The 27956-nt window shown below is 47.1% G+C and overlaps 2 protein-coding genes and 1 long non-coding RNA gene across 3 annotated transcripts in view; 1 reads left to right on the plus strand and 2 right to left on the minus strand.

Moving 5' to 3' along the window:
* The window catches only part of LOC118369028 (ninein-like), an 81839-nt gene that overhangs the window by 49939 nt on the left and 3944 nt on the right, over positions 1-27956 (minus strand). The window contains 7 exon segments of the mRNA XM_052496220.1: positions 217-375; positions 769-915; positions 1479-1654; positions 1865-1910; positions 4501-4667; positions 7620-7719; positions 10104-10313. Of these exon segments, the coding sequence (XP_052352180.1) occupies positions 217-375; positions 769-915; positions 1479-1654; positions 1865-1910; positions 4501-4667; positions 7620-7719; positions 10104-10292 (984 nt within the window). The 5' untranslated portion in view covers positions 10293-10313.
* Positions 6257-7236, minus strand: LOC127915792 (uncharacterized). Its single transcript, XR_008092233.1, has 4 exons — positions 7144-7236; positions 6756-6833; positions 6561-6677; positions 6257-6326 (listed from the first exon to the last, which is right to left on the minus strand). It is a non-coding gene; the product is annotated as an uncharacterized LOC127915792 (long non-coding RNA).
* On the plus strand, positions 24981-27128 carry LOC127915626 (GATA zinc finger domain-containing protein 14-like). The gene has a single exon (XM_052495846.1). The coding sequence runs from the start codon at positions 24981-24983 to the stop codon at positions 27126-27128; it is 2148 nt and encodes a 715-aa protein (XP_052351806.1).

Here is a 27956-nt window from a genome sequence, read left to right on the forward strand (position 1 = left end):
CCGCCCATCCAGCACTCCGTAAGAATGTACATATTTTCCCATTAATAAAAATTATATCTTAACATCCAATATATTTCAATGTTTTTTTTAAACACATCAAGACTCCAAACCAAGTAAAAAAAAACAACATTTTTTGACTTAAGAAAACACTCAAAGTATCTGAACAGACTCTTTCAACAGAGGTCTGATAGGCTAAAATAAAACAATGGGTGTGACCTGCAGTATCTCAGGGCTGTTCTCGATGCCTTCCTCCATCCAGGCATCCAGGACATCCTCGGCAGGAGTGGACCCTGTCCCATCGTCCAGAGTGGAGAACAGACACATCCTGATGGAGCTGGTCATACAGCTGGTCCTACGGCCCGTCTCATCAAACGGCTGGCAGGATGGACAGGGACAGAAGGGGAAGGTCAAATTGTCTAATAAATATATTGACCTCGGTCATTTGTGTGTTCGTTCATGAGTGACTCAAAACAAGAAATTGTAATATTATTTCCTCCACGAAATGTTTATTTAATTTATTTGTTAAAGTAGACAAGAGTAGACAAATCCCCAAACCATGTTAACCAGAGGCAAGTGTATCTATATCCATATGTCTTTGATGGTGCAGTAGCCATGTCAGGACACAACATGGATTAGAAGGCACGCCCTTATAAAAACATAGTTTATTATACTGCAGATCCATGGTTAAAAACAGTGATGTTTCGGTCAGAGAAGTTCAGAACGGAGGCTACAACATGGGAATTAGACCTGAGATGGGTTTCACTGTACCTGTGAGGAGTGTAGTCTTTTCAGCTGTCTGTAAGGTGTGGAGGCAGACGGGGTGGGGGGCTTTGCTTGGTTCAGAACCCAGGAAGTAAACGCCTGAACGCTCATGACCTCATCACCACTTAGAACCTGGAGGACATCTTCAGTCTCCTGGAAACAAAAATAAACAACCATCAGATATATTTCCCAGCGTCTACTCAAACCTCCACTTGGGATATGTTCAAAATAGCACCCTATTCCATTATAGAGAACAGGATGCCATTTCATACCCTTGGCGCTCCACCATATTACTTCTACCTAACAGATCTGCTAACATGGAAGGGGTTTAGGGCCAAGAGGGAGGGGTTTAGAGCCAAGAGGGAGGGGTTTAGGGCCAAGAGGGAGGGGTTTAGGGCCAAGAGGGAGGGGTTTAGGGCCAAGAGGGAGGGGTTTAGGGCCAAGAGGGAAGGGTTTAGGGCCAAGAGGGAAGGGTTTAGGGCCAAGAGGAAGGGGTTTAGGGCCAAGAGGAAAGGGTTTAGGGCCAAGAGGAAGGGATTTAGGGCCAAGAGGAAGGAGTTTAGGGCCAAGAGGAAGGGGTTTAGGGCCAAGAGGAAGGGTTAGGGAGTGAATTGAGACCTCCAAAGCAAAATGGGTTGAATCAAAAATGACACCCCATTCCCCATCTAATGCACTATAAGAAATGGGGGGCCATTTTGGACACACTCTTTCCTCACCTCCAGGCCCAGGTGGTCACAGAGAGCCAGTAGCTCATGGTGGCTGGCACATCCATCCCAGGGTATAGCCAGCTCCTCACAGGCCTGTCGTAACCTCTCCTCCAGGCGATCTGACAGGGGCACTGTGGAGCCCCGCGGGGTGGAGGGGTCATCAGGGTTCCACAGGTGCAGCTGGCCTACCGACAGACAGAGTTATTTTAAGATTTATGGTCAGACTAGCCTTAAGACCTTGACTCCTGTAAGCAACAGAGGCCCTTGACAAAATGTCCTCCGTCTCTCTCCTATGATCAGTGCTGTGGTCAATTCTACTTGAAATTGGAATTGACCCCAAACCTGACTTTCTGGGTATCTATTGAAGATAATAAGTATCACAGCTTTCTACTCACCATCTGCCTCGTACTCGTCCGTACTGCTTTCATGAGCGTTCCAGCGCTGTGGAAGAAACATAACGTTACGCAAATGACTCATTAACTCAGGAAAAAAAATCAACACAACTTAAAAACATGCAGATAAGACAACCCACTTTCTCGTGTGCAGGTCAGGTTGAGACAAGATGGGTGGGGGTTGCAGCTGGGTGGGGTTAGGGTGTGTGTCCAACGAAAAGGACAACAGAGCCATTGTGACGGCACGGACCCCTCTGAAGGTCAAAGGTGAGCCCAAAGATGGCGATTATATCAGAGAATTAAAGAGAGAACGATCCATGATGACAGAGCCGATTCAAACCCTCACTTCTCCAACTGTCTCTCTCTCGTTCACTCTTTCCTTTCACTCATTCTATTTGTATATAAAAAAAGTGAGCCAACACTACCAAAAAAAAGACCTTAAAAATGTATAAATAGCAGGACACTTTAAAGCAAAAATAAATTATAAATTGGTTGTGATAATACACATGATAAACAGAATAATAATTTCCTCGTTTCATAATTAGTGTCTGGTCCTCAGTGTGAGATAGATCACCTGGTCCTCAGTGTGAGATAGATCACCTGGTCCTCAGTGTGAGATAGATCACCTGGTCCTCAGTGTGAGATAGATCACTATGCTGCGGTAACCTGTTTCCCATTGTGCTGCAGCCCAGGCCAGTACACAAGGGTCTATTGTCTGGGAGGGAACCACAGTGAAGGAATTTAGAACAGATGGGTCTCTACAACTCTTTATTCTATCACTGGGGGGGGCTCATTGTTCCTCTGTCAGAACCCCCCCAAATAACCTCCCAAATCAAGCAGAGCCTCCTGACCCGTCCTCTGGTGCACCCGGCTGGAGGATGGAGAGTGTTCAATACTACCCAGGCTGTGTTCCAAAAGACACCCTATTTCCTGTCAAATAAAACTTTATTAGTCACACGCGCCGAAAACGACAAGTGTAGACCTTAACGTGAAATACTTACTTACATGCCCTTAACAGTGCAGAAAGAGTTAAGAAAATATTTATGGAAGAAAAGTAACAATAAAATAACAATAACGAGGCTATATACAGGGGGTACCGGTATCAAGTTAGTCGAGGTAATATGTACATGTAGTTAGGGGTAAAGTGACTGTTTTGATAAATAAAAAGTAGGTAGCAGCAGCATAAGAAAGGGGGTGGGCGAGAGTGGGGGGGAATAGTCTGGGTAGCCAATTGATTAGGTGGTCAGGAGTCTTATAGCTTGGGGGTAAAAGCTGTTTAGAAGCCTCTTGGACCTGGACTTGGTGCTTCGGTACCGCTTGCCGTGCGGTAGCAGAGAGAACAGTCTATGACTAAGGGTGGCTGGAGTCTTTGGCAATTTCTTTCCTGACTTCACCTGGTATAGAGGTCCTGGGTGGCAGGAAGCTTGGCCCCAGGGATGTACCGGGCCGTACTCACTACCCTCTGTAGTGCCTTGCGGGCGGAGACCGAGCAGTTGTCACACCAGGCAGTGATGCAACCAGTCAGGACACTCTCGATGGTGCAGCTGTAGAACTTTTTGAGGATATAAGGGCCCATACCAAATCTTTTCAGTCTTGAAGGCACGACAACACCTCTTCCCCCTCATGACTGTCTTGGTGTGTTTGGACCATGATAGTTCGTGGACACCAACTTGAAGCTCTCAACCCGCGCCGCTACAGCACCGTCGATGAGAATGGGGGCGTGATCGGTCCTTTTCCTGTAGTCCACGATCAGCTCCTTTGTCCTGATCACATTGAGGGAGAGGTTGGTGTCCTGGCACCACACTGCCAGGTCTCTGACCTCCTCCCTATAGGCTGTCTCATCATTGTCAGTGATCAGGCCTACGACTGTTGTGTCGTCAGCAAACTTGATGGTGTTGGAGTTGTGTCTAGCCACACAGTCATGGGTGAACAGGGAGTACAGGAGGGGACTAAGCACGCACCCCTGGGGAGCTCCAATGTTGAGGATCAGTGTGGCAGATGTGTTGCTGAACAGGGAGTACACAGGAAGGGACTACGCACATGTGTTGAGGATCAGCGTGGTAGATGTGTTGCTACCTACTCTCACCACCTGGGGGTGCCAAGTCCAGGATCCAGTTTCAGAGGGAGGTGTTTAGTCCCAGGGTCCTTAGCTTAGTGATGAGCTTTGAGGGCACTATGGTGTTGAACGCCGAGCTGTAACCAATGAACAGCATTTTCACATAAGTGATCCTTTTGTCCAGGTGGGAAAGAGCAGTGTGGAGTGCAATAGAGATTGCATCATCTGCGGATCTGTTGGTGCGTAATGCAAATTGGAGTGGGTCTAAGGGTTTCTGGGATAATGGTGTTGATGTGAGCCATGACCAGCCTTTCAAAGCACTTCATGGCTACAGACGTGAGTGCAACGGGTCGGAAGTCATTTAGGCAGGTTACCTTGGTGTTCTTGGGCACAGGCACTATGGTGGTCATGTAGGTATTACAGACAGGGAGAGGTTGAAAATGTCAGTGAAGACACTTGCCAGTTGGTCAGCGCATGCTCGCAGTACACGTCCTGGTAATTAGTCTGGCCCCGCGGCCTTGTGAATGTTGACCTGTTCAAAGGTCTTATAATCGGCTGTCAATCTCAATTGGCAAGTTTTTACCTCACGTTTCCTCGGTACGGTGGAGTCATGGTCCTCTGGCTCCTGCTGCCCTGTAGACTCTGAGCTCACCACCTCTGAGAAGTCTGCGATGGTCTCGATGAACTCTGGTGTAGAGCGCCGGCCATAGCGTTTACTACCCCGCACAAACTTAGCTTGGACTGGTGAGTCTGTTGAGAAGGAGAAGATTAATAAAATCAAAATGATAAAATGTCAAAAAACCTAGCGATTGTCACTTCTCCAGAAGTAATTCAATAATAAAATAATTGCGCTCAGTTGGAACAAAAATCCTGATTGGAAAACTGAGCAGTGTTAATTTTGGCAGCTATTTTATACTTTGTTTTAAACTTTAATCTGAGTCAGTTAATAACTAAACTATCAGTTGACAAAAATACTGGACAATTTTTGTTTAAGTCATTTTAGTCAGTGCATTTTTTCCCTTACTTTCATCATGTGTTCCTTTAGATTGCCTTGCCCAACTAGGCCTGCTATCCCCTCATATACCATGGCAGGCAACACGAATTAACCATATAGGATAGAAAACCTACAGCTTAAACAATTTAGCTCGGATTTTCTCTTCATCAGAACTGTGGTGTGTGTGTGTGTGTAACAAAATAACCGGAATTAGAAACAACTGAAGTGTCCTGGCTGCGCATCAATTCAAAAAAGAGACAGAGACAAGTGATTGAAGTGACCAGGAGCTGTGTGTGCGGGAGAGAGCGCGAGATCAACCCAACCATGGCGCAACAGAAAAAAATATATAAAAAATTGGCCAATGAGAGGATGAAATATTCTGCATACATGCGTATGATTAGACAAAACAGATGTTTTTTTTACAAGGCGCTTCATGTCAAATTGAACGTCCATTAGTCTCATGTAGATTATTCAAACTAAAATGATGTAATTTGTTTTTTTTCCACGACGTCTCGTTATCGTTGATAGTTTGTCAGGAAAAATAGGCAGTTGAAAAGTATTTTTGTCAGAGTTCATATTGACAAAATTAACACTGAAACACGAGGTGAATGTTTTCACTTTCATTCAGACGCCAACTGTGACTCATCAGAAGACATTAGCTCAATGGACAGGAATTTGAAGCACAGTCATATTTTTAAAAAAGGTAGAGTGATTACCTGGTCCAAAACGTTGACAAGGACTGACTGACCTCGAACTCTTTGGCACCGACAGTGCCTTCAGAAAGTAGTCACACCCCTTGACTTTTCCCCCACGGTGTTGTTTAAAGGTGTCACACAATGCCCCATAATGTCAAAGTGGAAGCATATTTTTACAATTTTACAAACTCATTAAAAATGAAAAGCTGAAATGTCTTGAGTCAATAAGTATTCAAGCTTAAATACGTTCAGGAGTAAACCTTTGCTGAACCAGTCAAATAACAAGTCGCAATAATAGTGTTTAACATGATTTGAGTGACTACCTCATCTCTCTACTCCACACATACAATTATATGTAAGGTCCCTCAGTCCAGCAGTGAAATTCAAACACAGATTCAACCACAAAGACCAGGGCGGTTTCCCAATGACTCAGTCAGTTGGTAGTTTATGACCCATGATGCATTTGGCTTTGCGCCTCAGTATGTGGGATCTACTACCGATGCCGATATGGTCGTCGAGGTTGGTATGGCACTGAACCTTCTAATTGGTTAGTATTGCATCGCATCCTGCTATTTAGTCCAGAAATACAACTGTATTCATTCCTTACCCACGATGCATTTGGCTATTGTGCCTCAGTTTGTTGGGTCTACTACTAGTCCAACGCTCTAACCACTAGTCTACCTGCTGGTTACTAGTCCAACGCTCTAACCACTAGTCTACCTGCTGGTTACTAGTCCAATGCTCTAACCACTAGGCTACCTGCTGGTTACTAGTCCAACACTCTAACCACTAGGCTACCTGCTGGTTACTAGTCCAACGCTCTAACCACTAGGCTACCTGCTGGTTACTGGTCCAACACTCTAACCACTAGGCTACCTGCTGGTTACTAGTCCAACGCTCTAACCACTAGGCTACCTGCTGGTTACTAGTCCAACGCTCTAACCACTAGGCTACCTGCTGGTTACTAGTCCAACGCTCTAACCACTAGTCTACCTGCTGGTTACTAGTCCAACGCTCTAACCACTAGTCTACCTGCTGGTTACTAGTCCAACGCTCTAACCACTAGTCTACCTGCTGGTTACTAGTTCAACGCTCTAACCACTAGACTACCTGCTGGTTACTTGTCCAACGCTCTAACCACTAGGCTACCTGCTGGTTACTAGTCCAACGCTCTAACCACTAGTCTACCTGCTGGTTACTAGTCCAACGCTCTAACCACTAGTCTACCTGCTGGTTACTAGTTCAACGCTCTAACCACTAGACTACCTGCTGGTTACTTGTCCAACGCTCTAACCACTAGGCTACCTGCTGGTTACTAGTCCAACGCTCTAACCACTAGACTACCTGCTGGTGACTGGCCCAACGCTCTAACCACTAGGCTACCTGCTGGTTACTAGTCCAACGCTCTAACCACTAGGCTACCTGATGGTTACTAGTCCAACGCTCTAACCACTAGGCTACCTGCTGGTTACTGGCCCAACACTAACCACTAGGCTACCTGCTGGTTACTAGTTCAACGCTCTAACCACTAGGCTACCTGCTGGTTACTAGTCCAACGCTCTAACCACTAGTCTACCTGCTGGTTACTAGTCCAACGCTCTAACCACTAGTCTACCTGCTGGTTACTAGTTCAACGCTAACCACTAGGCTACCTGCTGGTTACTAGTCCAACACTCTAACCACTAGGCTACCTGCTGGTTACTAGTCCAACACTAACCACTAGGCTACCTGCCGCCCCCGTCTAGCTGGCATGGCAGGTATTGTAAATAGTGTTCATTGCATTGCTACTCTTTACAGAAATACAACCATCTGTAATCAAATTGGAATGGTAACCTCACTCCTCAGCTTGAAATGCCTCCACCCGAGGCGGCGCCCTCGAAGTAGTAGCTTATCTAGCTAAGACATTAGGGGGCGTGTATTTGGGAGACAGGAGGTGAATAACAGTAAAGGTTTATGAGTGAGGAAGCTATACTGTTGATCATTGACGTCGGTCACTTTTCACTCCTTCCTTACCCGGCTGTGGCGGTGCACATGTCTCCTGACTGGACGTTGCTACTGCTGTCGTCGTTGACAACACCAGAATTAAAGCATTCTTGAACTGGTCAAAATCAACCTGAAACACAAATACACACATCCGCAATGAAACAGTCTTCCTGAATGTAAGGACTACTAGTAGCAATGTCATAAAGGTCAAATCCTAAACGTCCACTTCAGTGGTTGAGTATTACTTAGTCGTGATGTCAACGGGACACCAACTATGTGAACATGTGACATTAGAGGAAGATGGATGCTCAACAAGTAGAAACTTTACTCAGATAATAAATTATGGTCTGGAAATTACTAACATTGAATTGAATCCTGGATGACATGTCTCGAGGGGGGGGGGGACGAGGGAGGACACACGTCTGAAGCAGCAGCTGCTGGCCCTGTGCCAATAGATATGGAGATTCTCTTTGTGCTCCGTTGCCGGGCAGATGACTGCTGGCTAAGGCCGGGGTTCCCTTCCTGGCTTTATTGTTGGGGGAATACCTGGCCCTTTATTGTTGGGGAACACCCTGGTCCCTTATTGTTGGGGGGGACACACACACCCCTGGTCCTTTATTGTTGGGGGAATACCCAGGCCCTTTATTGTTGGGGGAGAAATACCCTGGTCCTTTATTGTTGGGGGAATACCATGGTCCTTTATTGTTGGGGGGGAACACCCTGGCCCTTTATTGTTAGGGGGGGAGAGAAATACCCTGGTCCTTTATTGTTGGGGGGAATACCATGGTCCTTTATTGTTGGGGGAACACCCTGGCCCTTTATTGTTAGGGGGGACACCTGGTCCTTTATTGTTGGGGGAATACCCAGGCCCTTTATTGTTGGGGGGGGTACCCTGGTCCTTTATTGTTGGGGAGGGGGATACCCTGGTCCTTTATTGTTGGGGGAGGAATACCCTGGTCCTTTATTGTTGGGGGAGGGATACCCTGGTGTTTGGGTCAGCCATCATCACTTCCCTGCTTCTGCTGACACCCCCCCCTTCCATTCATTCCAGGAAAGTAATTGGGTAGGTGGTTATGAGTAATGTAGGTTTATTTAGATGGATCCACCCACAGATGCATAGAAACTTCTGGGTTTGAAGGCCAGATGTTGTTGAGCCGATTCAGTACATGCAGTAAAGTACCATTCAAATAATTGGAGGAATAATCATGAAGGCATCGTTTTATTTTGATCAGACATGAAGAATATGCGATAACAAAACAAAAAAACACACTAAAAAGACATTTATCTAGATTTAAAGGCCCAGTGTCATCAAAAACTTGATTTTGTTGTGTTTTGTATGTATGCATTTCCACACTATGACGTTGGAATAACAAGACAATAACAGCTATTTTTCCCCTTTTCCCACATCCCCACTCCTAGACAGGCTAGCAAATGTATTGTTTGAAAAATGTCTCTTTGCTGAGATTGTTTTCAATCTAAAATCACAATAAAGTATTTAATTGTTACCCAGAAATGAAAAACAGCTGCATGAGATCTTGGCCTTCTTACTTCATTCAGCCTTAAAGCAAGAGGGCTGTTTTCCTCATCAAGCACCCTCTCAAACTGATACACTTCAATTGAGAATGTGGATTGGCCTGGTTGTCATGACAGACACCTGGGATGAGGAGGTCAATGACAGGGTCTAATTTCTAAAACAGGACAGCTAACAAAGCACAAGGAGACTGGACCTGGCTGGCTGGCTCCATAGCTAGCTGGCTGGTTGGTTCCCGAGCTAGCTGGCTGGTTGGCTCCCTAGCTAGCTGGCTGGCTGGCTCCCTAGCTAGCTGGCTGGCTGGCTCCCTAGCTGGCTGGCTGGCTGGCTGGCTCCCTAGCTGGCTGGCTGGCTCCCTAGCTGGCTGGCTGGCTGGCTCCCTAGCTAGCTGGCTGGCTGGCTGGCTCCCTAGCTGGCTGGCTGGCTGGCTCCCTAGCTGGCTGGCTGGCTGGCTGGCTGGCTGGCTCCCTAGCTGGCTGGCTGGCTGGCTCCCTGGCTCCCTAGCTGGCTGGCTGGCTGGCTCCCTAGCTGGCTGGCTGGCTGGCTCCCTAGCTGGCTGGCTGGCTCCCTGGCTGGCTGAACAAAGACCTGAGAGCTGGAGGCTGCATAAAGAGTTCAGAGCTGCTCTCTGACGACATAATAGAGCCTGTATCCCACTAAAAACACAAGAGATAAATACAACTAATTCATATGCCCGCTGTATTTTAGGCTTGTGATTCTACAGAGTCCAAGGAAAAGAAACACTGTGTCGACCTCACACTCCATCCAACAGGTAGATTACCCTGAGCTGTGGCTGGTGCAGGGGGCTGACCCTGCCAGTAAAACACTAAACTTAAGGCTGAGAATATCCAGAGTTCCCAGGTTCTGTTCATGAGTGAACACAATAGAGTTTCTTATTGGACACGTCGTGGTCGTACCTCCTTGTTTCAGTCCGTTTTCTTCAGTTTGGTGCCTAATGAACAGGCCCAGGTGTAGGGGCTTACCCTGTAAGTGAGTGGGTCCTGGTTCTGCAGCAGGGCATGTAGCAGTGTTGGGGTGGCATCCTCCAGGTGCAGGGCCTGGCACAGGCTGGATAGCTCCTCGGGGCACAGCAACCCGGCTCCACTGGTGTCAAAAGTCTCAAATACCTCCTTCAGACGCTCCTCGTACTGATCCTGCTGGCCGTCATCCATCCCATAGGACAGCACCCTGCCCTGGACAGACAGGTAAAGATAGAGACAGGGTTAGAACAGACAGCACCCTGCCCTGGACAGACAGGTAAAGATAGAGACAGGGTTAGAACAGACAGCACCCTGCCCTGGACAGACAGGTAAAGATAGATAGAGACAGGGTTAGAACAGAGAACAGCACCCTGCCCTGGACAGACAGGTAAAGATAGAGACAGGGTTAGAACAGACAGCACCCTGCCCTGGACAGACAGGTAAAGATAGAGACAGGGTTAGGACAGACAGCACCCTGCCCTGGACAGACAGGTAAAGATAGAGACAGGGTTAGAACAGACATCACCCTGCCCTGGACAGACAGGTAAGGATAGAGACGGGGTTAGAACAGACAGCACCCTGCCTTGGACAGACAGGTAAAGATAGAGACAGGGTTAGGACAGACAGCACCCTGCCCTGGACAGACAGGTAAAGATAGAGACAGGGTTAGAACAGACAGCACCCTGCCCTGGACAGACAGGTAAAGATAGAGACAGGGTTAGAACAGACAAGCACCCTGCCCTGGACAGACAGGTAAAGATAGAGACAGGGTTAGGACAGACAGCACCCTGCCCTGGACAGACAGGTAAAGATAGAGACAGGGTTAGAACAGACAGCACCCTGCCCTGGACAGACAGGTAAAGATAGAGACAGGGTTAGAACAGACAGCACCCTGCCCTGGACAGACAGGTAAAGATAGAGACAGGGTTAGAACAGACAGCACCCTGCCCTGGACAGACAGGTAAAGATAGAGACAGGGTTAGAACAGACAGCACCCTGCCCTGGACAGACAGGTAAAGATAGAGACAGGGTTAGAACAGACAGCACCCTGCCCTGGACAGACAGGTAAAGATAGAGACAGGGTTAGGACAGACAGCACCCTGCCCTGGACAGACAGGTAAAGATAGAGACAGGGTTAGAACAGACAGCACCCTGCCCTGGACAGACAGGTAAAGATAGAGACAGGGTTAGAACAGACAAGCACCCTGCCCTGGACAGACAGGTAAAGATAGAGACAGGGTTAGGACAGACAGCACCCTGCCCTGGACAGACAGGTAAAGATAGAGACAGGGTTAGAACAGACAGCACCCTGCCCTGGACAGACAGGTAAAGATAGAGACAGGGTTAGAACAGACAGCACCCTGCCCTGGACAGACAGGTAAAGATAGAGACAGGGTTAGAACAGACAGCACCCTGCCCTGGACAGACAGGTAAAGATAGAGACAGGGTTAGAACAGACAGCACCCTGCCCTGGACAGACAGGTAAAGATAGAGACAGGGTTAGAACAGACAGCACCCTGCCCTGGACAGACAGGTAAAGATAGAGACAGGGTTAGAACAGACAGCACCCTGCCCTGGACAGACAGGTAAAGATAGAGACAGGGTTAGGACAGACAGCACCCTGCCCTGGACAGACAGGTAAAGATAGAGACAGGGTTAGAACAGACAGCACCCTGCCCTGGACAGACAGGTAAAGATAGAGACAGGGTTAGGACAGACAGCACCCTGCCCTGGACAGACAGGTAAAGATAGAGACAGGGTTAGGACAGACAGCACCCTGCCCTGGACACAAAGACTGCTACTACGTTGATCTTATTTCCAGACTACCAGGGCTGTTCCAAACAGCAGCTCCCCCTCCACCAGGACTAAACAGAACACCCCCCTCCACCAAATCCAAAACAGAACCCCCCACCTCCACCAGGACTAAACAGAACACCCCCCTCCACCAAGTCCAAACATAAACACCAGACCCCCCACCAAGTCCAAACAGAACCTCCCCTCCAGCCTGTACCTGCTTCTAGGATGTTGATCTACTGCCACTACACAGCGTCATCATGTGATGACAAAATGGATGACAAAATCTGGGCTGCAACCCAAATTACATCCTATTCAATACACAAGTACATATATTTTTTGCATATTTAGTGAATATTGCCTGCTAACATGAATTTATTTTAACTAGGTAAATTGTGTCACTTTTCTTGCGTTCTGTGCAAGCAGAGTCAGGGTATATGCAACAGTTTGGGCCGCCTGGCTCGTTGCGAACTAATTTGCCAGAATTTTCCGTAATTATGACATTTACTTTATTTTACCTTTATTTAACCAGGCAAGTCAGTTAAGAACAAATTATTATTTTCAATAACGGCTGACGAACAGTGGGTTAACTGCCTGTTCAGGGGCAGAACGACAGATTTGTACATTGTCAGCTCGGGGGTTTGCCCTGGTTGTACAATGTAACAGCAATATTTAGACTTAGGGATGCCACCCGTAAGAAAATACTTAACGGTTCCGTATTTCACTGAAATAAACGTTTTGTTTTCGAAATGATAGTTTTCGGATTCGACCATAATGACCAAAGGCTGGTATTTCTGTGTTTATTATATTATATTTAAGTCTATGATTTGATAGACCAGTCTGAGCGGTGGTAGGCAGCAGCAGACTCGTAAGCATTCATTCAAACAGCACTTTCCTGCGTTTGCCAGCAGCTCTTCGCTGTGCTTCAAGCATCGACTTCAAGTCTATCAACTCCCGAGATTAGGCTGGTGTAACCGATGTGAAGTGGCTAGCTAGTTAGCGGGGTGGCGCTAATAGCATTTCAAACGTCCCTCGCTCTGAGACTTGGAGTGGTTGTTCCCCTTGCTTTGCATAGGTAACGCTGCTTCGAGGGTGGCTGTTGTTGTTGTGTTCCTGGTTCGAGCCCAGGTAGGGGCGAGGAGAGGGACGGAAGCTATACTGTTACACTGGCAATACTAAAGTGCCTATAAGAACATCCAATAGTCAAAGGTTAATGAAATACAAATGGTATAGAGGGAAATAGTCCTATAATAACTACAACCTGAAACTTCTTACCTGGGAATATTGAAGACTCATGTTAATAAGGAACCACCAGCTTTCATATGTTCTCATGTTCTGAGCAAGGAACTGAAACGTTAGCTTTCTTACATAGCACATATTGCACTTTTACTTTCTTCTCCAACACTTTGTTTTTGCATTATTTAAACCAAATTGAACATGTTTCATTATTTATTTGAGGCTAAATTGATTTTCATTTATGTATTATATTAAGTTAAAATAAGTGTTCATTCAGTATTGTTGTAATTATCATGATTACAAATAAATAAATAAAAATTGGCCGATTAATCGGTATCGTCGTTGAAAAATCATAGTCTGTCGACCTCTAGTACAAACCATTACGATCACCTTCCTAATATTGAGTTTGGCCTCAGAACAGCCTCAATTCGTCTGGGAACGGACTCTACAAGGTGTCCACAGAGATGCTGGCCCATGTTGACTCCAATGCTTCACACTGTTGTTTCAAGTTGGCTGGATGTCCTTTGGGTGGATGGACCATTCTTGATACACACGGGAAACTGTTGGCATGGAAAAACCCAGCAGCGTTGCAGTTCTTAACACACTAAAATCGATGCGCCTGGCCCCTACCACCATACCCTGTTGAAAAGGCACTTCAATACTTTGTCTCGCCCCTTCACTCGATTGTCTCAAGGCTTTAAAAGTATTCTTGAACCCGTCTCCTTCCCTTCATCTACAATGACTGAAGTGGGTTTAACAAGTGACATAAATAAGGGTTCACCTGGTTAGTTTGTTGTGGAAAGAGCAGGTGTTCCACTGTATTTTTAAAATTAATTTATGAGAACGAACAAACACCAAATTAAAAAAGCTAAGCTGGTCAGGGAAAATGTCATTCCAAAAACAATGAATTTAGAACACAGCATTAGCCATGGGGGGGGAAAAATAGAAATGTAGGAAATATCCTTTAAAATAGCAACATTCTCTCAGCTCCATGGAGAAAATTGTAGAATTGCAGTAAATTGGCTAAAAAATATACATTCTCTAAACAGCCAATATGGGGCCACCTGCCATGACTACCTTCTAAGGCCCTTTTTTATCCAGAAAAAACAACAACAACCGGCCCACGCTCGATGAGGGCTCGACAGGACCAATGGCAGACCGGCCCACGCTCGATGAAGAGCTCGACAGGACCAATGACAAAGACCGGCCCACGCTCGATGAAGGGCTCGACAGGACCAATGACAGAGACCGGCCCACGCTCGATGAAGAGCTCGACAGGACCAATGACAAAGACCGGCCCACGCTCGATGAAGGGCTCGACAGGACCAATGACAGAGACCGGCCCACGCTCGATGAAGGGCTCGACAGGACCAATGACAGAGACCGGCCCACGCTCGATGAAGGGCTCGACAGGACCAATGACAGAGACCGGCCCACGCTCGATGAAGGGCTCGACAGGACCAATGACAGACCGGCCCACGCTCGATGAAGGGCTCGACAGGACCAATGACAGAGACCGGCCCACGCTCGATGAAGGGCTCGACAGGACCAATGGCAGAGACCGGCCCACGCTCGATGAAGGGCTCGACCGGCCCACGCTCGATGAAGGGCTCGACAGGACCAATGGCAGAGACCGGCCCACGCTCGATGAAGGGCTCGACAGGACCAATGGCAGAGACCGGCCCACGCTCGATGAAGGGCTCGACAGGACCAATGGCAGAGACCGGCCCACGCTCGATGAAGGGCTCGACAGGACCAATGGCAGAGACCGGCCCACGCTCGATGAGGGCTCGACAGGACCAATGACAGAGACCGGCCCACGCTCGATAGGACCAATGGCAGACCGGCCCACGCTCGATGGGGGCTCGACAGGACCAATGGCAGACCGGCCCACGCTCGATGGGGTTCGACAGGACCAATGGCAGACCGGCCCACGCTCGATGGGGGTTCGACAGGACCAATGGCAGACCGGCCCACGCTCGACAGGACCAATGGCAGAGACCGGCCCACGCTCGATGGGGGCTCGACAGGACCAACGGCAGACCGGCCCACGCTCGATGGGGGCTCGACAGGACCAACAGCAGACCGGCCCACGCTCGATGGGGGCTCGACAGGACCAACGGCAGACCGGCCCACGCTCGATGGGGGCTCGACAGGACCAACGGCCGACTGGCCCACGCTCGATGGGGGCTCGACAGGACCAACGGCAGACCGGCCCACGCTCGATGGGGGCTCGACAGGACCAACGGCAGACCGGCCCACGCTCGATGGGGGCTCGACAGGACCAACAGCAGACCGGCCCACGCTCGATGGGGGCTCGACAGGACCAACGGCAGACCGGCCCACGCTCGATGGGGGCTCGACAGGACCAACGGCAGAGACCGGCCCACGCTCGACAGGACCAATGGCAGAGACCGGCCCACGCTCGATGGGGGCTCGACAGGACCAACGGCAGACCCCCACGCCCGATGGGGGCTCGACAGGACCAACGGCAGACCGGCCCACGCTCGATGAGGGCTCGACAGGACCAACGGCCGACCGGCCCACGCTCGATGGGGGCTCGACAGGACCAACGGCAGAGACCGGCCCACGCTCGATGGGGCTCGACAGGACCAACGGCAGACCGGCCCACGCTCGATGGGGGCTCGACAGGACCAACGGCAGAGACCAGCCCACGCGGACCAATGGCAGAGACCGGCCCACGCTCGATGGGGGCTCGACAGGACCAACGGCAGACCGGCCCACGCTCGATGGGGGCTCGACAGGAGACCGGCCCACGCGATGAGGGCAGACCGGCCCACGCTCGATGGGGGCTCGACAGGACCAACGGCAGACCGGCCCACGCTCGATGGGGGCTCGACAGGACCATGGGGGCTCGACGGCAGACCGGCCCACGCTCGATGGGGGCTCGACAGGACCAACGGCAGACCGGCCCACGCTCGATGGGGCGCTCGATGGGGGCTCGACAGGACCAACGGCAGACCGGCCCACGCTCGATGGGGGCTCGACAGGACCAACGGCAGACCGGCCCACGCTCGATGGGGGCTCGACAGGACCAACGGCAGACCGGCCCACGCTCGATGGGGGCTCGACAGGACCAACGGCAGACCGGCCCACGCTCGATGGGGGCTCGACAGGACCAATGACAGAGACATGGTCAGTGATCCTGCAGAGGGGCAATGCCTCGCTGAGGGAGGACACCTATTGATATATTTAAAAAAGCAGACATTAAATAAACCTTTGAGCATGATGGTAATTAATTACACTTTGGATGATGAATCAATACACCCAGTCACCACAAAGATACAGGCGTCCTTCCTGACTCAGTGTATCAATACACCTAGTCACCACAAAGATGCAGGCGTCCTTCCTAACTCAGTGTATCAATACACCCAGTCACTAAAAAGATACAGGAGTCCTTCCTAACGCAGTGCGTCAATACACCCAGTGACTAAAAAGATACAGGCGTCCTTCCTAACTCAGTTGACGGAGGAAGGAAACCGCTCAGGGATTTCACCTTCAGGCCAATGGTGACTTTAAAACAGTAAGAGTTTAATGGCTGTGATGGGAGAAAACTGAGGATGGATCAACACATTTGTTACTCCACAATACTAACCTAAATGACAGAGGGGAAAGAATGAAGCCCATACAGAATAACAAATATCCCTAAAGACGCTTCCTGTTTGCAACAAGGCACTAAAGTCAGACTGAAAATAAATTGGCAAAGTGATTACACTTTTGTCCTGAATACAAAGTGTTATATTTGGGGAAAATCCAATACAACACATTACTGAGTACCACTCTCCATATTTTCAAGTATAGTGGGTGGCTGCATCATGTTATGGGCATGCTAGTAATTGTTAAGTACAGGGAAGTTTTTCAGGATAAAAAAAAGAAACAGAATGGAGCTAAGCACAGGCAAAGTCCTAGTGGAAAACCTGGTTCAATCTGCTTTACACCAGACACTGGGAGATGTATTCACCTTTCAGCAGTACAATAACCTGGTTCAATCTGCTTTACACCAGACACTGGGAGATGTATTCACCTTTCAGCAGTACAATAACCTGGTTCAATCTGCTTTACACCAGACACTGGGAGATGTATTCACCTTTCAGCAGTACAATAACCTGGTTCAATCTGCTTTACACCAGACACTGGGAGATGTATTCACCTTTCAGCAGTACAATAACCTGGTTCAATCTGCTTTACACCAGACACTGGGAGATGTATTCACCTTTCAGCAGTACAATAACCTGGTTCAATCTGCTTTACACCAGACACTGGGAGATGTATTCACCTTTCAGCAGTACAATAACCTGGTTCAATCTGCTTTACACCAGACACTGGGAGATGTATTCACCTTTCAGCAGTACAATAACCTGGTTCAATCTGCTTTACACCAGACACTGGGAGATGTATTCACCTTTCAGCAGTACAATAACCTGGTTCAATCTGCTTTACACCAGACACTGGGAGATGTATTCACCTTTCAGCAGTACAATAACCTGGTTCAATCTGCTTTACACCAGACACTGGGAGATGTATTCACCTTTCAGCAGTACAATAACCTAAAACACAAGGCCAAATCTACACTGGAGTTGCTTACCAAGACAGTGAACCGTCCTGAGTGGCTGAGATAAATCTACTTGAAAATCTAAGGCAAAACTATGGTAAGACCTGACAATGGTTGTCTAGCAATGATCAATAACCAATTTGACAGAGCTAGACATTTTTAAAGAATAAAAATAGGCAAATGTTGCACAATCCAGGTGTGGAAAGCACTTAGGGATTTACCCAGAAAGACTCTGTAATCGCTGCCAAAAGGTGCTTCTACAAAAGCATTTCATTGTCAATACATGTTTCACTGTCACTACGGAATATTGTGTGTAGATGATGGGTGAGAAAAAAAAATAAAACTAAATCTGTTCCATCAACTTTTTAAATTAAGGCTGTAAACAACAAAAATGTGGAATAAGTCAAGGGGTATGAATACTTTCTGAAAGCACTGTACGCCATGGGTCAAAAGTACTGGTCAAGGTGCCATTTCTGAAGCACTACTTTTGACCAGGGCCCATAGGGCATAGTATAGAAATTTAAAAACTTTATAAATAAAAAAATAAAAAAACAGATTATTTCATCTGTATCAGGATTATGCTCAGACATTTTTAAATGAGGTCAAGTTATACAACAATAAAATCAAAAATGAATCTGATTTTTAACAGATGTCTCTTTACCAATACAGATAATTGACTAATGTCACAAAAATCTGACCAAGTCCATTTCAATCATGTCAGACAAAGGAAGGAAAGCATCACACACACACACACACACACAGTAGATAGACTCCCACCATTACCAGCTGCTCGTTGTCATAGTGACGACATTATGGTACTTCATATAAAGTCTGTACCAGCCAGGTGTCCCCTCCTCCTAGACCGGGGCTACCCACCCATTCAAATCAAGACAATGGGCTGTCCAAACCCATAATCAGTATTCAGCTTCTGCAAGTCTCAGTAGCGAATCTCATTCAAGTGAACCATGCTGTTATTACGGTCAGAAGATCTCACATGAATCCCATACCCCAGCTAGTCAGCTACCCCCATAACATCACAGTAAAAACACAAGACAAAGACCAGGGGCCTGTATCCACGAAGTGTCCCAGAGTAAGAGTGCTGATCTAGGATCTGTCCATATAACCTCATTCATTCTGATCTAGGATCTGTCGATATACCCTCATTCATTCTGATCTAGGATCTGTCGATATACCCTCATTCATTCTGATCTAGGATCTGTCGATATACCCTCATTCATTCTGATCTAGGATCTGTCGATATACCCTCATTCATTCTGATCTAGGATCTGTCCATTACCCTCATTCATTCTGATCTAGGATCTGTCCATTACCCTCATTCATTCTGATCTAGGATCTGTCCATTACCCTCATTCATTCTGATCTGTCCATATAACCTCATTCATTCTGATCTAGAATCTGTCCATCTAGGATCTGTCCATATACACTCATTCTAATCTAGAATCTGTCCATATACCCTCATCCATTCTGATCTAGAATCTGTCCATATACCCTCATTCATTATGATCTAAAAGGCTAAACTGATCCTAGATCAGCACTTCTACTCTGACACTTTGTGGATACGGACCCAGACTTGACACTTTCCTTCTCAATGGACTCCTTTACAACCTCAACAACTACTGTCTTTAGATTTTTCTAGTAGGCACCAAGAGGTCGGTAAAATAGACTTATCGTTCAATAAGGTCCTTGTTGGATCCCCGCAGGGGGTCATTGTGGCTGTAGATTGCCAGCTTCAGGACCAAGGCAGAGCAGACGAAATCATAAGACAAGTGGTTAATCTCCCTTGCAGGGGGGGGGGCTACAAAGCCCTCAAGCTGAAACAGGAATCACCTGTGGTAAGAACTGTTCAACATTGGTCTGGCCTTTCAGAATCTGTGCTTCGGGTCGGTTTTGATCAAGCAGACTGGGAAATGTTCCGGGTCACCTCTGGGAATAGTTTTGTTCAACGACTCAGACACGGGCTGTCTGACCAAAAGTCGCCTGTTCTATCAACCAATCGATTCATCGACATTTTTTTAAATGTGTTTTTCCATATATAGACACCTGTGTTAATAAAATCAACTTTATGTAATTGAGATTGTCTGATGCTTTAAGCTTAATGTTTGATGCCTCAAGAGGGTGCCAGAGATCTAGATAACCAGAAGAAGAAAAATAATAATACTTAACCCAATTCTCCTCCTGCTCCTGCTGGCTTTTGCAGTTTCCGGTAACAGACTACAAGAGAAGACGGTAACCTTTCTATTGTGGAATGCTAATTTAATTTTACTAGTGCTACCACTCTGCATGCCAGTTATCATTTTCATATAATAAATGTCTTCATATCTGAAATCATTGCCATGTGGTTAATCAAAATGATAAACCTAAGAAAGGTAACTTCTATTGCCAACTATGTAAAAATAGCCTACATACAGCCAACAAATAAAAACATTGCAGCCTGCAGGTGGAAAATATCCTGATAAAAATAAAATATCCTATGAATCAATCACATTGGCTACACATGGCCTGTCTGCAACGAACTTGAAACACTATCAACTATTAATTTAGTGCAGGCCTGAAGCTGGTGCTAGCAAACTTGCAACATTATTTGAGCAAGTGCTTGACTTGGGCAGGAGCTCACCGGGGGCTGAGTACTGGCACCTCAAAGTTCTACTGCTCGAGCTCCTGCACCTACATATAAACAGCTCCAGCACCCAAAATGAGTACCGGAAGCTATTTCAACCCAAGTCAAGCACTGATAAGAAGCCTATTTTATGACGTTTCCTCTGGATCAGAGCATGACGTTCTTCCCCTTTCACTCCGAGTGGTTATGGAAAGAGAGAGCTGGAAAGATTATTCAAATACATTGAGGAACTATTTTAATTCTCAATAGATGTAAAAACAGTGAAGAAAACATAACATTGAGAAGCTCCACAGGTTATTAGTGGCGGTGCATTAAGCCAATCAGAAATAATATCAGACCCCCAAACAGGCACATTTATGTAACTACATTTGCACGAAGGACCGGTAGCCTATAGGTCTACTTCTATGCATAATCAGGTCAGGTAGCCTATAGGTCTACTTCTATGCATAATCAGGTCAGGTAGCCTATAGGTCTACTTCTATGCATAATCAGGTCAGGTAGCCTATAGGTTTACTTCTATGCATAATCAGGTCAGGTAGCCTACAGGTCTACTTCTATGCATAATCAGGTCAGGTAGCCTATAGGTCTACTTCTATGCATAATCAGGTCAGGTAGCCTATAGGTTTACTTCTATGCATAATCAGGTCAGGTAGCCTATAGGTCTACTTCTATGCATAATCAGGTCAGGTAGCCTATAGGTCTACTTCTATGCATAATCAGGTCAGGTAGCCTATAGGTTTACTTCTATGCATAATCAGGTCAGGTAGCCTATAGGTCTACTTCTATGCATAATCAGGTCAGGTAGCCTATAGGTTTACTTCTATGCATAATCAGGCCAGGTAGCCTATAGGTTTACTTCTATGCATAATCAGGCCAGGTAGCCTATAGGTCTACTTCTATGCATAATCAGGCCAGGTAGCCTATAGGTCTACTTCTATGCATAATCAGGCCAGGTAGCCTATAGGTCTACTTCTATGCATAATCAGGTCAGGTAGCCTATAGGTCTACTTCTATGCATAATCAGGTCAGGTAGCCTATAGGTCTACTTCTATGCATAATCAGGTCAGGTAGCCTATAGGTCTACTTCTATGCATAATCAGGTCAGGTAGCCTATAGGTTTACTTCTATGCATAATCAGGTCAGGTAGCCTATAGGTTTACTTCTATGCATAATCAGGCCAGGTAGCCTATAGGTCTACTTCTATGCATAATCAGGCCAGGTAGCCTATAGGTCTACTTCTATGCATAATCAGGCCAGGTAGCCTATAGGTCTACTTCTATGCATAATCAGGCCAGGTAGCCTATAGGTCTACTTCTATGCATAATCAGGCCAGGTAGCCTATAGGTCTACTTCTATGCATAATCAGGCCAGGTAGCATATAGGTCTACTTCTATGCATAATCAGGTCAGGTAGCCTATAGGTCTACTTCTATGCATAATCAGGCCAGGTAGCCTATAGGTCTACTTCTATGCATAATCAGGCCAGGTAGCCTATAGGTCTACTTCTATGCATAATCAGGTCAGGTAGCCTATAGGTCTACTTCTATGCATAATCAGGCCAGGTAGCCTATAGGTCTACTTCTATGCATAATCAGGCCAGGTAGCCTATAGGTCTACTTCTATGCATAATCAGGTCAGGTAGCCTATAGGTCTACTTCTATGCATAATCAGGTCAGGTAGCCTATAGGTCTACTTCTATGCATACTCAGGCCGGTAGCCTATAGGTCTACTTCTATGCATAATCAGGCCAGGTAGCCTATAGGTCTACTTCTATGCATAATCAGGCCAGGTAGCCTATAGGTCTACTTCTATGCATAATCAGGTCAGGTAGCCTATAGGTCTACTTCTATGCATAATCAGGTCAGGTAGCCTATAGGTCTACTTCTATGCATAATCAGGTCAGGTAGCCTATAGGTCTACTTCTATGCATAATCAGGTCAGGTAGCCTATAGGTCTACTTCTATGCATAATCAGGTCAGGTAGCCTATAGGTCTACTTCTATGCATAATCAGGCCAGGTAGCCTATAGGTCTACTTCTATGCATAATCAGGCCAGGTAGCCTATAGGTCTACTTCTATGCATAATCAGGTCAGGTAGCCTATAGGTCTACTTCTATGCATAATCAGGCCAGGTAGCCTATAGGTCTACTTCTATGCATAATCAGGTCAGGTAGCCTATAGGTCTACTTCTATGCATAATCAGGTCAGGTAGCCTATAGGTCTACTTCTATGCATAATCAGGTCAGGTAGCCTATAGGTCTACTTCTATGCATAATCAGGTCAGGTAGCCTATAGGTCTACTTCTATGCATAATCAGGCCAGGTAGCCTATAGGTCTACTTCTATGCATAATCAGGCCAGGTAGCCTATAGGTCTACTTCTATGCATAATCAGGCCAGGTAGCCTATAGGTCTACTTCTATGCATAATCAGGCCAGGTAGCCTATAGGTCTACTTCTATGCATAATCAGGTCAGGTAGCCTATAGGTCTACTTCTATGCATAATCAGGCCAGGTAGCCTATAGGTCTACTTCTATGCATAATCAGGCCAGGTAGCCTATAGGTCTACTTCTATGCATAATCAGGCCAGGTAGCCTATAGGTCTACTTCTATGCATAATCAGGTCAGGTAGCCTATAGGTCTACTTCTATGCATAATCAGGTCAGGTAGCCTATAGGTCTACTTCTATGCATAATCAGGTCAGGTAGCCTATAGGTCTACTTCTATGCATAATCAGGTCAGATTCGATGCCTGCGTGTCCTTACACAACATTGACAGGAGCGCTCCAAACAAAAGACAATTCTAAAATTGACAGAACTTAAATGAAATAAACCCAAACGTTTTTCTCACAAGTATAACATAGGTTATGCACGCTGCAAACATAGTGTCCACTCCGACAATGAGAACAGGAAGAATGGAATAACAATATTGAATGCATTAAAATAAATTACTATAAACAAAGTAACAAACACTGTCAATAACCACTGTACACTAACAATCAAACGCAAACAATTCACACAATTAATTTATGAAACAATGAATGTGCATAAAATTTGCATGACAGAGAGGCGCGCATTCTGGAGAGAGGCGCGCATTCTGGAGAGAGGCGCGCATTCTGGAGAGAGGCGCGCATTCTGAGAGAGGCGCGCATTCTGGAGAGAGGCGCGCATTCTGGAGAGGCGCGCATTCTGGAGAGAGGCGCGCATTCTGGAGAGAGGTGCGCATTCTGGAGAGAGGCGCATTCTGGAGAGAGGCGCGCATTCTGGAGAGAGGCGCGCATTCTGGAGAGAGGCGTGCATTCTGGAGAGAGGCGCGCATTCTGGAGAGAGGCGCGCATTCTGGAGAGGCGCGCATTCTGGAGAGAGGCGCGCATTCTGGAGAGAGTTGTGTTGTGGACACCGACATCTCAAACTAAACACCTTTGCCCGCTTCGAGGAAAAGACGAGCCGCCAACGTGATGGTTCAGAATCACCATGTCGGAGATGGTTCAGAATCACCATGTCAGAGATGGTTCAGAATCACCATGTCAGAGATGGTTCAGAATCACCATGTCAGAGATGGTTCAGAATCACCATGTCAGAGATGGTTCAGAATCATCATGTCAGAGATGGTTCAGAGTCACCATGTCAGAGATTCCAGGGATGGTTCAGAATCACCATGTCAGAGATTCCAGAGATGGTTCAGAATCACCATGTCAGAGATTCCAGAGATGGTTCAGAATCATCATGTCAGAGATGGTTCAGAGTCACCATGTCAGAGATTCCAGAGATGTTTCAGAATCACCATGTCAGAGATTCCAGAGATGGTTCAGAATCACCATGTCAGAGATGGTTCAGAGTCACCATGTCAGAGATTCCAGAGATGGTTCAGAATCACCATGTCAGAGATGGTTCAGAATCACCATGTCAGAGATACCAGGGATGGTTCAGAATCACCATGTCAGAGATTCCAGGGATGGTTCAGAATCACCATGTCAGAGATTCCAGAGATGGTTCAGAGTCACCATGTCAGAGATTCCAGAGATGGTTCAGAGTCACCATGTCAGAGATGGTTCAGAATCACCATGTCAGAGATGGTTCAGAATCACCATGTCAGAGATGGTTCAGAATCACCATGTCAGAGATGGTTCAGAATCACCATGTCAGAGATGGTTCAGAATCACCATGTCAGAGATGGTTCAGAATCACCATGTCAGAGATGGTTCAGAATCACCATGTCAGAGATGGTTCAGAATCACCATGTCAGAGATGGTTCAGAATCACCATGTCAGAGATGGTTCAGAATCACCATGTCAGAGATGGTTCAGAATCACCATGTCGGGGATTCCAGGGATGGCTCATCATCACCATGTCAGACAATAGACTAAGGCTACGTTCCAAACAGCACTATATAGTGCACTACTTTAGACCAGGGCCCATAGGTGGTCCATTACATAATATGGAAAAGTGCATCATTTGTGACCCAGAATAACAGTTGCACATAAACTTATTTAAGAATGCGTTATTGTTTCAGATAGGTCTAACCAAGTAGACACACACACCTCTCACAAAAGGTCTACTAGTATCATTTCGATGTGAATGATTTACATTCGTCACCAGGGCAGTCTTCATTAAACAACGTCTGTGTGTTGAGTCAACATATCCATGGCAACAGGCGCAACAAGCCCTCAGCACAGCCCTCAGCACAAAACAACAGGCGCAACGAGCCCTCAGCACAAAACAACAAGCTCTCAACACAAAACAACCAGCCCTCAGCACAAAACAACAGGCGCAACAAGCCCTCAGCACAGCCCTCAGCACAAAACAGGCGCAACGAGCCCTCAGCACAAAACAACAGGCAGAACAAGCCCTCAGCACAAAACAACAGGCAGAACGGCAGCCCTCAGCACAAAACAACAGGCGCAACAGCCCTCAGCACAAAACAACAGGCGCAACGAGCCCTCAGCACAAAACAACAGGCGCCTCCTCAGCACAAAACAACAGGCGCAACGAGCCCTCAGCACAAAACAACAGGCGCAACGAGCCTCAGCACAAAACAACAGGCGCAACAAGCCCTCAGCACAAAACAACAGGCGCAACAAGCCCTCAGCACAAAACAACAGGCGCAACAAGCCCTCAGCACAAAACAACAGGCGCAACAAGCCCTCAGCACAAAACAACAGGCGCAACAAGCCCTCAGCACAAAACAGGCGCAACAAGCACTCAGCACAAAACAACAGGCGCAACAAGCCCTCAGCACAAAACAGGCGCAACAAGCCCTCAGCACAAAACAACAGGCGCAACAAGCTCTCAGCACAAAACAACAGGCGCAACAAGCTCTCAGCACAAAACAACAGGCGCAACAAGCCCTCAGCACAAAACAACAGGCGCAACAAGCCCTCAGCACAAAACAACAAGCCCTCAGCACAAAACAACAAGCCCTCAGCACAAAACAACAAGCCCTCAGCACAAAACAACAAGCCCTCAGCACAAAACAACAGGCAGAACAAGCCCTCAGCACAAAACAACAGGCAGAACAAGCTCTCAGCACAAAACAGGCGCAACAAGCCCTCAGCACAAAACAACAGGCGCAACAAGCCCTCAGCACAAAACAACAGGCGCAACAAGCCCTCAGCACAAAACAACAGGCGCAACAAGCCCTCAGCACAAAACAGGCGCAACAAGCCCTCAGCACAAAACAACAGGCGCAACAAGCCCTCAGCACAACACAACAGGCGCAACAAGCCCTCAGCACAAAACAACAAGCCCTCAGCACAAAACAACAGGCAGAACAAGCCCTCAGCACAAAACAACAGGCGCAACAAGCCCTCAGCACAAAACAACAGGCGCAACAAGCCCTCAGCACAACACAACAGGCGCAACAAGCCCTCAGCACAACACAACAGGCGCAACAAGCCCTCAGCACAACACAACAGGCGCAACAAGCCCTCAGCACAACACAACAGGCGCAACAAGCCCTCAGCACAACACAACAGGCGCAACAAGCCCTCAGCACAACACAACAGGCGCAACAAGCCCTCAGCACAACACAACAGGCGCAACAAGCCCTCAGCACAAAACAACAGGCAGAACAAGCCCTCAGCACAAAACAACAGGCAGAACAAGCCCTCAGCACAAAACAACAGGCAGAACAAGCCCTCAGCACAAAACAACAGGCGCAACAAGCCCTCAGCACAAAACAACAGGCGCAACAAGCCCTCAGCACAAAACAACAGGCGCAACAAGCCCTCAGCACAAAACAACAGGCGCAACAAGCCCTCAGCACAAAACAACAGGCGCAACAAGCCCTCAGCACAAAACAACAGGCGCAACAAGCCCTCAGCACAAAACAACAGGCGCAACAAGCCCTCAGCACAAAACAACAGGCAGAACAAGCCCTCAGCACAAAACAACAGGCAGAACAAGCCCTCAGCACAAAACAACAGGCAGAACAAGCCCTCAGCACAAAACAACAGGCAGAACAAGCCCTCAGCACAAAACAACAAGCCCTCAGCACAAAACAACAGGCAGAACAAGCCCTCAGCACAAAACAACAGGCAGAACAAGCCCTCAGCACAAAACAACAGGCAGAACAAGCCCTCAGCACAAAACAACAGGCAGAACAAGCCCTCAGCACAAAACAACAGGCGCAACAAGCCCTCAGCACAAAACAACAAGCCCTCAGCACAACACAACAGGCGCAACAAGCCCTCAGCACAACACAACAGGCGCAACAAACCCTCAGCACAAAACAACAGGCAGAACAAGCTCTCAGCACAAGGTCAGTACAAACAGATGCATAACAGCCAATAATGCAACCTAGAGCATAATACCCAAGTAATTAAATGTAAGAAATGACTTTCATAGGTTTACCATGGGGCGGCAGGTAGCCTAGCGGTTAGAGCGTTGGACTAGTAACCGAAAGGTTGCAAGATCGAATCCCCTGAGCTGACAAGGTAAAAATCTGTCATTCTGTCCATGAAGAAGGCAGTTAAACCCACTGTTCCCAGGCCGTCATTGAAAATAAGAATTTGTTCTTAACCGACTTGCCCAGTTAAGTAAAGGTTAAATAAATGTTTTTTTAAAGTACACTATAATGTTAACGTTAAACTAGATGGTGAATGTTGCCAAAACAAAATGACCATGCCTTATACCAACCCTTATTTAACCTTTAACATAAGACTGTCATAATTATAATTCAATACAGGAAGTAGAGAAACTAATCTACCTCATATCCAGGAGACTACATGACCAAAAGTATGTGGACACCTGCGAACATCTCATTCCAAAATCATGGGTATTAATATGAAGTTGGGTACCCCACTTTGCTGCTTTAACAGCCTCCACTAGACGATGGAACGTTGCTGCAGGAACTTGCTTCTATTCAGTCACGAGCATTAGTGAGGTCGGGCAACTGATGTTGGGCGATTAAGCCTGGCTCTAATTCATCCCCCAAATCATCCCAAATGTGTTCGATAGGGTTGAGGTTAGAGATCGACCGATTATTCGGAATGACCGATTTAATTAGGGCCGATTTCAAGTTTTCATAACAATCGGTAATCGGCCATTTTGGACATCGATTATGGCCGATTACATTGCACTCCACGAGGAGACTGCGTGGCAGGCTGACCACCTGTTACG

This window comes from Oncorhynchus keta, chromosome 35, assembly GCF_023373465.1.
Source record: "Oncorhynchus keta strain PuntledgeMale-10-30-2019 chromosome 35, Oket_V2, whole genome shotgun sequence".
Classification (NCBI taxonomy): Eukaryota; Metazoa; Chordata; class Actinopteri; order Salmoniformes; family Salmonidae; genus Oncorhynchus; species Oncorhynchus keta.

Coding starts and splice junctions, on each gene's coding strand:
- LOC127915626 (XM_052495846.1), top strand. CDS start 24,981: ATGGCAACAGGCGCAACAAGCCCTCAGCACAGCCCTCAGCACAAAACA.